The 15789-nt window shown below is 44.5% G+C and overlaps 1 protein-coding gene across 1 annotated transcript in view; it reads right to left on the reverse strand.

Annotated features, from left to right (window-relative positions):
* Positions 1 to 1177: 1177 nt before the first annotated feature.
* LOC132780776 (transmembrane protein 145-like) overlaps positions 1178 to 15789 on the reverse strand; it is a 63842-nt gene continuing 49230 nt past the window's right edge. The window contains exons 14-15 of the mRNA XM_067461801.1: positions 11866 to 12096; positions 1178 to 7440 (exon numbers count right to left, since the gene is read on the reverse strand). Coding sequence (XP_067317902.1) covers positions 7168 to 7440; positions 11866 to 12096 — 504 coding nt within the window. The 3' untranslated portion in view covers positions 1178 to 7167. The remainder of the gene's footprint in view (positions 7441 to 11865; positions 12097 to 15789) is intronic.

A 15789-nucleotide genomic window follows, 5' to 3' on the forward strand; every position in this document is an offset into this window, starting at 1 on the left:
ACCTTCAGTTAACCAGCGTCCATAAAAATTGGAAGATATAATAATAATAATAATAATAATAATAATAATAATAATACACATTCCAAACCAATGGAGAGAGTAAGGAACACTGGGATGTCTGTGGTGGAGGAAAATAATGATGATGATGATAATAATAATAATAATAATAATAATAATAATAGACTCTCAGTGAACCAGCGTCCATAGAGATTGGAAGATATAATAATAATAATAATAATAATAATAATAATAATAATGCAAATTCCACATCAATGGTGAGAGTGAGGAACACTGGGATGTCTGTGGTGGAGGATAATAGTAATAATAATAATAATAATAATAATAATAATAATAATAATAATAATAGACCTTCAGTTAACTAGCGTCCATAGAGATTGGAATAATATAATAATAATAATAATAATACACATTCCAAACCAATGGAGAAAGTAAGGAACACTGGGATGTCTGTGGTGGAGGATAATAATAATAATAATAATAATAATAATAATAATAATAGACCTTCAGTTAACCAGCATCCATAGAGATTGGAAGATATAATAATAATAATAATAATAATACACATTCCAAACCAATGGAGAAAGTAAGGAACACTGGGATGTCTGTGGTGGAGGATAATAATAATAATAATAATAATAATAGACCTTCAGTTAACCAGCATCCATAGAGATTGGAAGATATAATAATAATAATAATAATAATAATAATAATAATACACATTCCAAACCAATGGAGAAAGTAAGGAACACTGGGATGTCTGTGGTGGAGGATAATAATAATAATAATAATAATAATAATAATAATAATAAACCTTCAGGTAACCAGCATCCATAGAGATTGGAAGATAATAATAATAATAATAATAATAATAATAATAATAATAATGCACTCTTAATAATAATTTCTTAATAATAATTAAGAAAAGACATAATACTATACTATAAACTTGATATTAATGTCAAAATGCATTCCTATTAATATTTTAATTGTATTATAAGGACAGCTTGGTTAATGCAGAACGCCATAATAAAGTATTATTCCGGTTAACCGAGAGTCTCCAGTATGCGGATTGCGTCATTAGGATTGCCATCTGGATGAAGATGATGACGATGATGACTATGATGATGATTAATCTCTTCTTCCTTTCTCGGTGGGATAGAAACACGATAATTCCTCTTTATTTTGGCCAAAAATGGAACAAATAATAATAATAATAATAATAATAATAATAATAATAATCCCCTCCAAAATTAACCCCCTCCCCCCAAAAAACCCCATTCGGGCGTATTTTCGGAAATCCACCGTCATCAGGAATTCGCACTCAGGACAGAGTCCAAAAGGAGAGAGAAAGAAAGGAACAGTTCGGACTAGAGGTTGGAGCGGATACGGTTGGGTCTCAATGGGAGGCTATGAGGGGCTCGTATTAGAGAACCGCAATATCTTTGTGGGATGATGGGTTTAGATAGGGAGAAAAGGGAGACCCTTCCTAAAAGACCAAGGAAACAGTTCGGAGTAGAGGCCGGAATGGATGGTCATTGCAAGGGTCCAAATGAAGGAAATAGGAGTGCAAAACTCAGGACAGCATCCAAAAGGAGAGAGAGAGAGAAAGGAACAGTTTGGACTAGAGGTCGGAGCGGATACGGTTGGGTCTCAATGGAAGGCTATGGGAGGGCTCGTATTAGAGAACTGCAATGTCTTTGTGGGATGATGGGGGCAGATAGAGAGAAAAAGGAGAACTCTCGCAAAAGAGCTAGGAAACAGTTCGGAGTAGAGGCCGGAATGGATGGAAGGCTACGCTAGTCATTGCAAGGGTCCAAATGAAGGAAATAGGAGTGCAAAACTCAGGATAGCATCCAAAAGGAGAGAGAGAGAAAGGACCAGTTCGGACTAGAGGTTGGAGCGGACACCATTGGGTCTCAATGGAAGGCTATGGGAGGGCTCGTATTAGAGAATCACAATGTCTTTGTAGGATGATGGGGGCAGAGAGAGAGAAAAGGGAGACCCTTCCTAAAAGACCAAGGAAACAGTTCGGAGTAGAGGCCAGAACGGATGGAAGGCTACGCTAGTCATTGCAAGGGTCCAAATGTAGGAAATAGGAGTGCAAAACTCGGGACAGCATCCAAAAGGAGAGAGAGAGAGAGAGAAAGGACAAGTTCGGACTAGAGGTTGGAGCGGACATCGTTGGGTCTCAATGGAAGGCTATGGGAGACCCTTCCTAAAAGACCAAGGAAACAGTTCGGAATAGAGGCCAGAACGGATGGAAGGCTACGCTAGTCGTTGCAAGGGTCCAAATGTAGGAAATAGGAGTGCGAAACTCAGGACAGCATCCAAAAGGAGAGAGAGAGAAAGGACCAGTTCGGACTAGAGGTTGGAGCGGACATCGTTGGGTCTCAATGGAAGGCTATGGGAGACCCTTCCTAAAAGACCAAGGAAACAGTTCGGAATAGAGGCCAGAACAGATGGAAGGCTATGCTAGTCGTTGCAAGGGTCCAAATGTAGGAAATAGGAGTGCGAAACTCAGGACAGCATCCAAAAGGAGAGAGAGAGAAAGGACCAGTTCGGACTAGAGGTTGGAGCGGACTCGGTTGGGTCTCAATGGAAGGCTATGGGAGGGCTCGTATTAGAGAACCGCAATGTCTTTGTGGGATGATGGGGGCAGAGAGAGAGAAAAGGGAGAACTCTCGTAAAACAGCTAGGAAACAGTTCGGAGTAGAGGCCGGAATGGATGGAAGGCTACGCTAGTCGTTGCAAGGGTCCAAATGTAGGAAATAGGAGTGCGAAACTCAGGACAGCATCCAAAAGGAGAGAGAGAGAGAGAGAGAGAGAGAGAGAGAGAGAGAGAAATGAACAGTTCGGACTAGAGGTTGGAGCGGACACTGTTGGGTCTCAATGGAAGGCTACGGGAGGGCTCATATTAGAGAACCGCAATGTCTTTGTAGGATGATGGCTTTGGATAGAGAGAAAAGGGAGAACTCTCGTAAAAGAGCTAGGAAACAGTTCGGAGTAGAGGCCGGAACGGATGGAAGGCTACGCTAGTCGTTGCAAGGGTCCAAATGTAGGAGATAGGGGTGCAAAACTCTGGACAGCATCCAAAAGGAGAGAGAGAGAGTCTGACCAGTCTGATTCCAGTGCAAACTTTGGGGATGTTTGTGTTTTGCACTAAAAAAATAAATAAAAGGAAGACAGAGAGGAAGAGAACCAGTCTGATTTTAATGCAAACTTGGGGGATGTTTGTGTTTTGGACTCAAACAAAAAGAGAGATGGAGAGGAGGAGGACTGGTCTGATTCTAATGCAAACTTTGGGGTTTCCTAGGATTTGCACTAAAAAGAAATGAGATGGAGAGGAGGAGGAGGCCCAGTTTTACCCCAATGGGAAACCTTGGGGTAGTCTGCATTTCCTACTAAAAGGAGAGGAGATTTGGGGGGGAAAGGAGGGCCAGTTTGACCCATGGAAACCTTGGAGGATCAGTCTGATTCTAGTGCAAACTTTGGGGTTTTCTAGGATTTGCACTAAAAAGAAATGAGAGATGGAGAGGAGGAGACCCAGTTTGACCCTAATGCAAACCTTGGGGTTGTTTGCATTTCCTACTAAAAAGGGATGAGATTTGGGGGGAAATTAGGACTAATTGGACCCCAATGGAAACCTTGGGGTTGTCTGTATTTTTGCCTGAAAAGGAAAAGAGAGATGGAGAGGAGGAGGACCAGTCCTATTCTAATGCAAACTTTGGGTTTTTCTGTGTTTTGCACTAAAAGAGGAAAAAGGGAGATAGAGAGGAGGAGGAGGAGGAATCCCAGTTTGACCCCAATGGGAAACCTTGGGGTCGTCTGCATTTCCTACTGAAAGGGGTAGGAGGGTTTGACCCCAATGGAAACCTTTGGGATTGTCTGCGACCCATCTACACTGCACTACAATGCAGTCTCATGAAGCATTCTAGGGCAGACTTGTATCATGTAGTTCAAATTCACTCTGAACCTGCATCATAGGGCAGTGTAGTGTTGGACAGATCCAGAGTAGCATGGATACTATTATATGTTTGGAATAATTTATCAAGGGTTTAAGAAAAAAACACCAGTTTATTTTCAGTAGCAGAGGGAATGGCATCTTTTAAGATTATGATCTAGCATCACCAGAGGCGGCTGAAGCAATAGGCAAGATACGCATTTGCGTAGAGCGCCAATCCCCGAGGGGTGCTCTTGAGGAGCTCCCGTTTACACTTGAAATTTACCTAGGGCTGGCCCTGAGTGTAGACGAGGCAGAGGAGGAGATTTAGAGAAGTGGAGAGGAGGAGGAGGAAGAGAAGTGTGACCCCAATAGGAACACCTTGGGGTCGACTGCCTTTCTGACATAAAGGGAGGTGGAGGAGAGGAGGAGGACCAGTCTTATCCTCATGCAAACTTGGGTTTTTTTTCTGCATTTCTTACTAAACAGGAAAAGGAGGATGACCAGCCTGATTCTAGTGCACACTTTGGAGTTTTCCGTGTTTTGCTCTAAAAAAAAAACAGGAAAAGGGAGGTGGGCACGAGGATGACCAGTCCAATTCTAGTGCAAACATTTGGGTTTTCCGTATTTTGCACTAAAAAAAGAAAAGGAAAAGAGAGTTAGAAAGGAAAAGGAGGACCAGTTTGAGCCCAAAGGAAACCATGGGGGACATCTGCGTTTTACTAAAAGGATGACGGAGAGGAGGAGGAGGACGACGGCCAGTCTGCTTCCAGTGCAATCTTTGGGGATGTTTGTGTTTTGCACTAAAAAAATAAATAAAAGGAAGACAGAGAGGAAGAGAACCAGTCTGATTGTAATGCAAACTTGGGGGATGTTTGTGTTTTGGACTCAAACAAAAAGAGAGATGGAGAGGAGGAGGACCGGTCTGATTCTAATGCAAACTTTGGGGTTTTCTGTGATTTGCACTAAAAAGAAATGAGAGATGGAGAGGAGGAGGAGGCCCAGTTTTACCCCAATGGGAAACCTTGGGGTAGTCTGCATTTCCTACTAAAAGGAGAGGAGATTTGGGGGGGGGGGGGTTGACCCATGGAAACCTTGGAGGATCAGTCTGATTCTAGTGCAAACTTTGGGGTTTTCTGGGATTTGCACTAAAAAAAAAGAGAGATGGAGAAGAGGAGGCCCAGTTTGACCCTAATGCAAACCTTGGAGTTGTTTGCATTTCCTACTAAAAAGGGATGAGATTTGGGGGGAAAATAAGACCAATTTGACCCCAATGGAAACCTTGGCGTTATCTGTATTTTTGCCTCAAAAGGAAAAGGGAGATGGAGGAGGACCAGTCCTATTCTAATGCAAACTTTGGGTTTTTCTGTGTTTTGCACTAAAAAAGGAAAAAGGGAGATAGAGAGGAGGAGGAGGAATCCCAGTTTGACCCCAATGGGAAACCTTGCGGTCATCTGCATTTCCTACTAAAAGGGGAGGAGATCTGGGGGGAAAGGAGGGCCAGTTTGACCCAAGGAAACCTTGGAGGACCACTCTGATTCTAGCGCAAACTTTGGGGATTTTTATGTTTTGCACTCAGAGGAAAAGAGAGATGGAGAGGAGGAGGAAGAGGAAGATCACCTCGGGGCTTTCTGTATTTCCTACTAAAAAGAGAAGCAATTTGGGGGCGAAAGCAGGACCAGTTTGACCCCAAAAGAAACCTTGGGTTTTTCTGTATTTTTTACTAAAAGGGAGAGGAGGGCCAGTCTGATTCTAGTGCAAACTTTGGGGATGTTTGTGTTTTGCATTAAAAAATAAAACAGAGATGGAGAGGAAGAGAACCAGTCTGATTTTGGTATTTTTTCCATGTTTTGCACTCAAACAAAAAGAGAGACAGAGAGGAGGAGGACCGGTCTGGTTCTAGTGCAAACTTTGGGGATGTTTGTGTTTTGCACAAAAAAATAAAACAGAGACATAGAGGAAGAGAACCAGTCTAATTTTAGTGCAAACTTCGGGATTTTTCCATGTTTTGCACTCAAACAAAACGAGAGACGGAGAGGAGGAGGAGGACCGGTCCGATTCTAATGCAAACTTTGGGGATGTTTATGTTTTGCACTAAAAAATAAAAGGGAGAGGAAAAGAACCAGTCTGATTCTAATGCAAACTTTGGAGTTTTCTGTGATTTGCACTATCAATAAAAGTTAGGCAGAGAGGAAGAGGACCAGTCTTATTCCCATGCAAACTTTCAGCTTTTCCATGTTTTGCAGCAAAATGAGAGATGGAGAGGAAGAGGACGGGTCCGATTCTAATGCAAACGTTGAAGTTTCCTGTGCTTTGCTCTACAAAAATAAAAGGGAGATGGAGGGGGGAAAAAGGGGCCAGTTTGACCCTAAATAAAACCTTAGGGTTGTCTGTGTTTTGCACTAAAAAGGGAAACAGAGACGGAGAGAAGGACCAGTTTGACCCCAGTTGGAAACTTGGGGTTGTCGGCATTTCTTACTCAAAGGAAAAAGGGGGATTTGGGGGGAAAGAAGACCCATTCGACCCCAAAAGAAACCTTAGGGTTGTCTGTGTTTTGCACTAAAAAGGGAAATGGAGACGGAGAGAAGGACCAGTTTGACCCCAATTGGAAACCTTGGGGTTGTCTGCATTTCTTGCTCAAAGGAAAAAGGGGGATTTGGGGGAGAGAAGGACCTATTTGACCCCAAAACAAACCTTGGGGTTGTCGGTATTTACTACTAAAAGTCAAAAGGGAGACACAGAGAGAGTGCCAGTCGTATTGTGGTGCAAACTTTGGGGTCGTCTGTCTTTTGCACTCAAAAGGAAGATGGAGAGGGGGGCGAGGATGAGTTTGGCCCCAAAAGGAAATCTTGGGGTTGTCTGTAATTCCTACTCAAAAGGGAAGAGATTTGGGGGGAAAGGAGGGCTAGTTTGGCCACCAAGGACACCTTGGGGTTGTCTGTATTTTTGACTAAAAGGGGGAGGAGGACCAGTCTGTTTCCAGTGCAAACTTTGGGGATTTTTGTGTTTTGCACTCCAACGAAAAGGGAGCTGGAGAGGAGAAGGATGAGGAGGGTCAGTGTGACCCCAATAGTAAACTTTGGGGGACGCCTGCTACGTGTCTTTACTCAAAAGCCATGGCCGGGGAGAGAAATAGCCCTCTGGTGCGGAACGTAGTAGTAGGAAGGGGTTTTGGCAAGACGGGTCGTGGGCACCCCGGAGGCCACCTAGACGGGCCGGGCGTTGCCCCCGTTGGTGTGCATGCTGAAGTACTCGGTGAAGCCCCCTCCCCCGTTGTGGGGGTGGGGGTGGGGGTGGGTCGGGGGAGCCTGGAGCTGGTAAGGGGGTGGGGGGAGGGGCTCCGGCAGGATGGGCGGGGGGCCCTTCAGCCCCTTGGGGGCCCACGGGGGCTCCATCAGCGCCGTCGTCGTCGTGGTCACCACGCAGCTGGACGTCAGGGCTGGGTCCGCCGACGAGGTCTCCTCCGTCTGCTTGCGGGGCTGCAGTGAAATAGGAAAGAAGGCGTCACGACATGGCGGGATGGGCATCTGCCCAGAGGGATTGGGTTGTGCCTTCCCCTACGGCAAAAAGGGGGTTGGGATAGATGCCCTCTTGAGATCCCTTCCAAATCTAGGACGATATACAGTGTTCCCTCACTTGTCACGGGTGTTACGTTCCAGGACTACCCACGAAAAGTGAAATTCCACAAAGTAGGGACGCTATATTTTAATATTTATACATTATTTTGGTAGTTATATAAACTATTTTAAGTCTTTATAAACCCTCCCCATACACTTACACACTACACAACCTCTTTGAATGTGTTGTTCACGTAATCCTCAGCTGCGGCTTTATCCGCAGAGGAAGCTTCTCCATACAGTCAAATAGTATCAGTGTTGAGCGCTCCAGCTGGAGGTCAGCTGTGACCAGCAGTGCTGTAGAATTTGATAATAGTATCAGTGCTGAGCGCTCCAGCTGGAGGCTGGCTGTGACCAGCAGTGTTGTAGAATTTGATAATAGTATCAGTGTTGAGCGCTCCAGCTGGAGGTCTGCTGTGACCAGCAGTGCTGTAGAATTTGATAATAGTATCAGTGCTGAGCGCTCCAGCTGGAGGTCAGCTGTGACCAGCAGTGCTGTAGAATTTGATAATAGTATCAGTGCTGAGCGCTCCAGCTGGAGGCTGGCTGTGACCAGCAGTGCTGTAGAATTTGATAATAGTATCAGTGTTGAGCGCTCCAGCTGGAGGTCAGCTGTGAACAGCAGTGCTATAGAATTTGATAATAGTATCAGTGCTGAGCGCTCCAGCTGGAGGTCTGCTGTGACCAGCAGTGCTGTAGAATTTGATAATAGTATCAGTGCTGAGCGCTCCAGCTGGAGGCTGGCTGTGACCAGCAGTGTTGTAGAATTTGATCATAGTATCAGTGTTGAGCGCTCCAGCTGGAGGTCTGCTGTGACCAGCAGTGCTGTAGAATTTGATAATAGTATCAGTGCTGAGCGCTCCAGCTGGAGGTCAGCTGTGACCAGCAGTGCTGTAGAATTTGATAATAGTATCAGTGCTGAGCGCTCCAGCTGGAGGCTGGCTGTGACCAGCAGTGCTGTAGAATTTGATAATAGTATCAGTGTTGAGCGCTCCAGCTGGAGGTCAGCTGTGACCAGCAGTGCTGTAGAATTTGATAATAGTATCAGTGCTGAGCGCTCCAGCTGGAGGTCTGCTGTGACCAGCAGTGCTGTAGAATTTGATAATAGTATCAGTGTTGAGCGCTCCAGCTGGAGGTCAGCTGTGACCAGCAGTGCTGTAGAATTTGATAATAGTATCAGTGCTGAGCGCTCCAGCTGGAGGTCTGCTGTGACCAGCAGTGCTGTAGAATTTGATAATAGTATCAGTGCTGAGCGCTCCAGCTGGAGGCTGGCTGTGACCAGCAGTGCTGTAGAATTTGATAATAGTATCAGTGCTGAGCGCTCCAGCTGGAGGCTGGCTGTGACCAGCAGTGCTGTAGAATTTGATAATAGTATCAGTGTTGAGCGCTCCAGCTGGAGGTCAGCTGTGAACAGCAGTGCTGTAGAATTTGATAATAGTATCAGTGCTGAGCGCTCCAGCTGGAGGTCTGCTGTGACCAGCAGTGCTGTAGAATTTGATAATAGTATCAGTGCTGAGCGCTCCAGCTGGAGGCTGGCTGTGACCAGCAGTGTTGTAGAATTTGATCATAGTATCAGTGTTGAGCGCTCCAGCTGGAGGTCTGCTGTGACCAGCAGTGCTGTAGAATTTGATAATAGTATCAGTGCTGAGCGCTCCAGCTGGAGGTCAGCTGTGACCAGCAGTGCTGTAGAATTTGATAATAGTATCAGTGCTGAGCGCTCCAGCTGGAGGCTGGCTGTGACCAGCAGTGCTGTAGAATTTGATAATAGTATCAGTGTTGAGCGCTCCAGCTGGAGGTCAGCTGTGACCAGCAGTGCTGTAGAATTTGATAATAGTATCAGTGCTGAGCGCTCCAGCTGGAGGTCTGCTGTGACCAGCAGTGCTGTAGAATTTGATAATAGTATCAGTGTTGAGCGCTCCAGCTGGAGATCAGCTGTGACCAGCAGTGCTGTAGAATTTGATAATAGTATCAGTGTTGAGCGCTCCAGCTGGAGATCAGCTGTGACCAGCAGTGCTGTAGAATTTGATAATAGTATCAGTGCTGAGCGCTCCAGCTGGAGGCTGGCTGTGACCAGCAGTGTTGTAGAATTTGATAATAATTGGATGGCAAAGTCACGACGGACCACTGTATCTAGCATATGCACACACACACACACACACACACACACACACATATATAATTTTAATTAATTTTAAACAGGAATAACATAAAATATAACAATATACATATACTAAAGTTGAAAAACGAATATCTAAGAAAAATTTATATATATATATATATATATATAAATTATATCTATCATGTCTATGATTGGATGGCCATCTGTTGGGACAGCTTGGGTTGGGTCTTTCATGGCGGCAGAAGGAGGTTGTGCTAGATGGCCTTTGGGGGTTCCTTCCAACTAGGATTTTATGATATTACTAGCATATATCTATCTCTCAATTATATCTATCTACCTATCATATATATTATATCTATCTGTTCTATCTATCTAATCTATGACTAGATGGCCATCAGCCAGGAGGGATCAGGTTGGGTGTTCCTCTACAGCAGAAGGGGGTTGGGCTAGATGGCCTCTAGAGATCGCTTCCAACTCTAAGATGATGTACCTTGCATATATATCTCAATTATATCTGTCATATCTATGAGTGGATGGCCATCTGCCGGGAGGGCTTGTATTGGTTCTTTCTTGGAGGCATAAGAGGGTTGGGCTAAATGGCCTCTAGAGACCCCTTCCAACTCTGGGATGATATATCTAGCATATTATCTCTATCTCTATTATATCTATTATTGGATGGCCATCTGCCAGGAGGGCTTGGAATAAGTCTTCCTTGGTAACAGAAGGGGTTGTGCTAGATGGCCTTTGGGGGTCTCTTCCAACTCTAGATATATATCTAGCATGCATATATATATATCACTCCTATCTATCTATCTATCTATCTATCTATCTATCTATCTATATTATGTATGACTGGATGGCCATCTGCCGGGAGGGCTTGGAATAAGTCTTCCTTGGCAATAGAAGGGGTTGTGCTCGATGGACTTTGGGGGTCCCTTCCAACTCTAGATATATATATATATCCTATCTATCTATCTATCTATCTATCTATCTATCTATCTAATGTATAACTGGATGGCCATCTGCCAGGAGGGCTTCAATAGTGTCTCCCTACCTGGCAGAAGACAGTTGAATAGCCTTTGAGAGTCTCTTCCAAGTTTATGATATATATGTGTGTGAATGTGTGTGTATGTATATATGTGTATGTATACACACACACACACACATAAACACATACACACACATATAAACACACACACATATAAACACATATAAACACACACACACACATAAACACATACACACATAAACACACACACATATAAACACACGCACACATATACACACACACATATAAACACATATATGTGTGTGTGAATGTGTGTGTATGTATATATGTGTATGTATACACACACATATAAACACATACACACATAAACACACACATACATATAAACACACACAGATATAAACACACACACATATAAACACATACACACATATAAATACACACACATACATATAAACACATACACACACATATAAACACTTACACACATATATAAACACACACATACATATAAACACACACACATATAAACACATACACACATATAAATACACACACATACATATAAACACATACACACATATATACACACATATAAACACATACACACATATAAACACATATATATAAACACACACACACATATAAACACATACACACATAAACACACACATACATATAGACACACACATAAACACACACACATATATACATACACGCATATACGCACACATATATACGCACACATATATACACATTCTACCTAGCAATTCTATCAAATCTGTCACTGGATGGCCATCTGCTGGGAGGGCTTGGATTGGGTCCTCTTTGATGGCAGAAGGGGTTGGGCTGGATGGCCTTTAGAGATCCCTTCCAAATCTAAGAGTCTATATCTCTCTCAGTTATCTCTCTATCTGTCTATCTATCCATGGATGGTCATCTGTTGGAGGGGTTCAATAGTCTTTCCTTGCCCAGCAGAAGGTGGTTGGACGGAATAACCCTTGATGGTCTCCTCCAACTCCATGACGTTCTTTGCGATGGGATCCTGGGAGGGAAGACCTTGCAGTGCTACAACTCCCAGGATTCCACAGCATGGGATTCCTGGTGGTTCAAGTGGTCCCAACCCACATTAATGTGAGAGTGTAGATGTCCCGCTTACGTGGGTGCCGCCGTTGGTGCCGGTGGTGCTCTGTGGGATGGAGAAGAGCTCAGTGAAGTTGGGGACGGAGTCGCTGATGAAGGTGACGTTGCCGTAGACGTGGTGCGGGAATTTGGCCCCCGGGGCCGAGGAGGAGCACGAAGAGGCCGACGCCTCCTCCACGATCCCGATCTGGGAGGTCCGGACGTGGTACGGGAAGTTCTTGTTGGCCGCCGAGGGGCGCGTCATGATCTGCGGAATGGAAGGGACGGTCACAGAAAGGGAACCCCAAAGGGCATCCAGTCCAGCCCCACATTGGCCTGGCAGGAGGACATCACCCAACCCCTCCCTATGGAGGAATAGATGGATAGACAGATGGATGGACGAGTGGATGGATGACAGGCTGAATTGATGGATGGATGGATATAGAATTGTAGAGTTGGAAGGGGACCCCAAAGGGCATCCAGTCCAGCCCCACATTGGCCTGGCAGGAGGACATCACCCAACGCCTACCTATGGATGGATAGATGGATGGACAGATGGATGGACGAGTGGATGGATGACAGGCTGAATTGATGGATGGATGGATATAGAATTGTAGAGTTGGAAGGGGACCCCAAAGGGCATCCAGTCCAGCCCCACATTGGCCTGGCAGGAGGACACCACCCAACCCCTCCCTATGGATGAATAGATGGATGGACAGATGGATGGACAAGTGGATGGATGACAGGCTGAATTGATGGATGGATGGATATAGAATTGTAGAGTTGGAAGGGAACCCCAAAGGGCATCCAGTCCAGCCCCACATTGGCCTGGCAGGAGGACACCACCCAACCCCTTCCTATGGATGAATAGATGGATAGACAGATGGATGGATGAGTGGATGGATGACAGGCTGAATTGATGGATGGATGGATATAGAATTGTAGAGTTGGAAGGGAACCCCAAAGGGCATCCAGTCCAGCCCCACATTGGCCTGGCAGGAGGACACCACCCAACCCCTTCCTATGGATGAATAGATGGATAGACAGATGGATGGATGAGTGGATGGATGACAGGCTGAATTGATGGATGGATGGATATAGAATTGTAGAGTTGGAAGGGAACCCCAAAGGGCATCCAGTCCAGCCCCACATTGGCCTGGCAGGAGGACACCACCCAACCCCTTCCTATGGATGAATAGATGGATAGACAGATGGATGGATGAGTGGATGGATGACAGGCTGAATTGATGGATGGATGGAGATAGAATTGTAGAGTTGGAAGGGAACCCCAAAGGACAGCTAGTCCAAGCCCTTCTGCCTGACAGGAGGACACCATCCAAGCCCTCCCAATGGATGGGTGGATGGATGGATGGATGGATGGATGGATAGATAGACAGACAGATAGACTGACAGGAGACAGGATGAATCGAGGTATGGATGGACAGACAGACTGACAGATAGACAGACAGACAGACAGACAGACAGATGACTGGATGGATGGATGGATGTATAGTACATAGATAAGAGACAGGGTGGGTGGATGAATAGATAGATTGATAGAGGGATATATAGATTGATAGGATGATATGGATGGATGGATGGATGGATTGACAGATAGGCAGACAGACTGACAGGAGACAGGATGAATCAAGGGATGGATGGATGGACAGACAGACAGACAGATAGATAGATGACAGGATGGATGGATGGATAGTACATAGATAAGAGACAGGGTGGGTGGATGAATAGATAGATTGATAGAGAGACATATAGATTGCTAGGAGACAGGATGAATCGAGGGATGGATGGACGGACAGACTGACAGACAGAAAAATAGATAGATGACAGGATGGATGGATGGAGATAGAATTGTAGAGTTGGAAGGGACCCCCAAAGGACATCTAGTCCAAGCCCTTCTGCCTGGCAGGAGGACACCATCCATGCCCTCCCAAATGAATGGATGGATGGACAGACAGATAGACTGACAGGAGACAGGATGAATTGAGGGATGGATGGATGGACGGACAGACAGATAGATAGATGGCAGGATGGATGGACGGATAGTATATAGATAAGAGACAGGATGGATGGATGAATAGATAGATTGATAGAGAGAGATATAGATTGATAGGAGACACGATGATTGGATGGATGGATAGAAAAAACAGGATGGATGGATAGATAGGGGACAGGATCAATGGATGGATGGATAGATCAGAGAGAGAGAGAGAGATAGGAGACAGGATGGATGGATGGATGGATAGATAGATGACAGGCTGAATTGATGGATGGATGGAGATAGAATTGTAGAATTGGAAGGGACCCCCAAAGGACATCTAGTCCAAGCCCTTCTGCCTGGCAGGAGGACACCATCCATGCCCTCCCAAATGAATGGATGGATGGACAGACAGATAGACTGACAGGAGACAGGATGAATTGAGGGATGGATGGATGGACGGACAGACAGATAGATAGATGGCAGGATGGATGGATGGATAGTATATAGATAAGAGACAGGATGGATTGATGAATAGATAGATTGATAGAGAGATATATAGATTGATAGGATGATTGGATGGATGGATAGAAAAAAACAGGATGGATGGATAGACAGACAGAAAGATAGGGGACAAGATCAATGGATGGATGGATAGATGAGAGAGAGAGAGATGTAGATAGATAGATAGATAGATAGATAGATAGATAGATAGGAGACAGGATGGCTGGATGGCTGGATGGCTAGATGATAGATGGATAGATAGATAGATAGATAGATAGATAGATAGATAGATAGATGATAGGAGACAGGATGACTGGATGGACAGACGGACGGACGGACGGACAGACAGACAGACAGACAGATAGGAGACAGGATGGCTGGATAGATAGATAGATAGATAGATAGATAGATAGATAGATAGATAGATGATAGATAGATGATAGATAGGTAGATAAATAGATAGATAGATAGATAGATAGATAGATAGGAGGAAGGATGGCTGGATGGCTGGCTAGATGATGGATGGATAGATAGATAGATAGATAGATAGATAGATAGATAGATAGATAGATAGGAGACAGGATGGCTGGATGGCTGGATGGCTAGATGATAGATGGATAGATAGATAGATAGATAGATAGATAGATAGATGATAGGAGACAGGATGACTGGATGGACAGACGGACGGACGGACGGACAGACAGACAGACAGACAGACAGATAGGAGACAGGATGGCTGGATAGATAGATAGATAGATAGATAGATAGATAGATAGATAGATGATAGATAGATGATAGATAGGTAGATAAATAGATAGATAGATAGATAGATAGATAGATAGATAGATAGGAGGAAGGATGGCTGGATGGCTGGCTAGATGATGGATGGATAGATAGATAGATAGATAGATAGATAGGAGACAGGATGGCTGGATGGCTGGATGGCTAGATGATAGATGGATAGATAGATAGATAGATAGATAGATAGATAGATAGATAGATGATAGGAGACAGGATGACTGGATGGACAGACGGACGGACGGACGGACAGACAGACAGACAGACAGATAGGAGACAGGATGGCTGGATAGATAGATAGATAGATAGATAGATAGATAGATAGATAGATGATAGATAGATGATAGATAGGTAGATAAATAGATAGATAGATAGATAGATAGATAGATAGATAGATAGGAGGAAGGATGGCTGGATGGCTGGCTAGATGATGGATGGATAGATAGATAGATAGATAGATAGATAGATAGATAGGAGACAGGATGGCTGGATGGCTGGATGGCTAGATGATAGATGGATAGATAGATAGATAGATAGATAGATAGATAGATAGATAGATAGGAGACAGGATGACTGGATGGACAGACGGACGGACGGACGGACAGACAGACAGACAGACAGATAGGAGACAGGATGGCTGGATAGATAGATAGATAGATAGAT

This window comes from Anolis sagrei, chromosome Y (assembly GCF_037176765.1).
Source record: "Anolis sagrei isolate rAnoSag1 chromosome Y, rAnoSag1.mat, whole genome shotgun sequence".
NCBI classification, from domain to species: Eukaryota; Metazoa; Chordata; class Lepidosauria; order Squamata; family Dactyloidae; genus Anolis; species Anolis sagrei.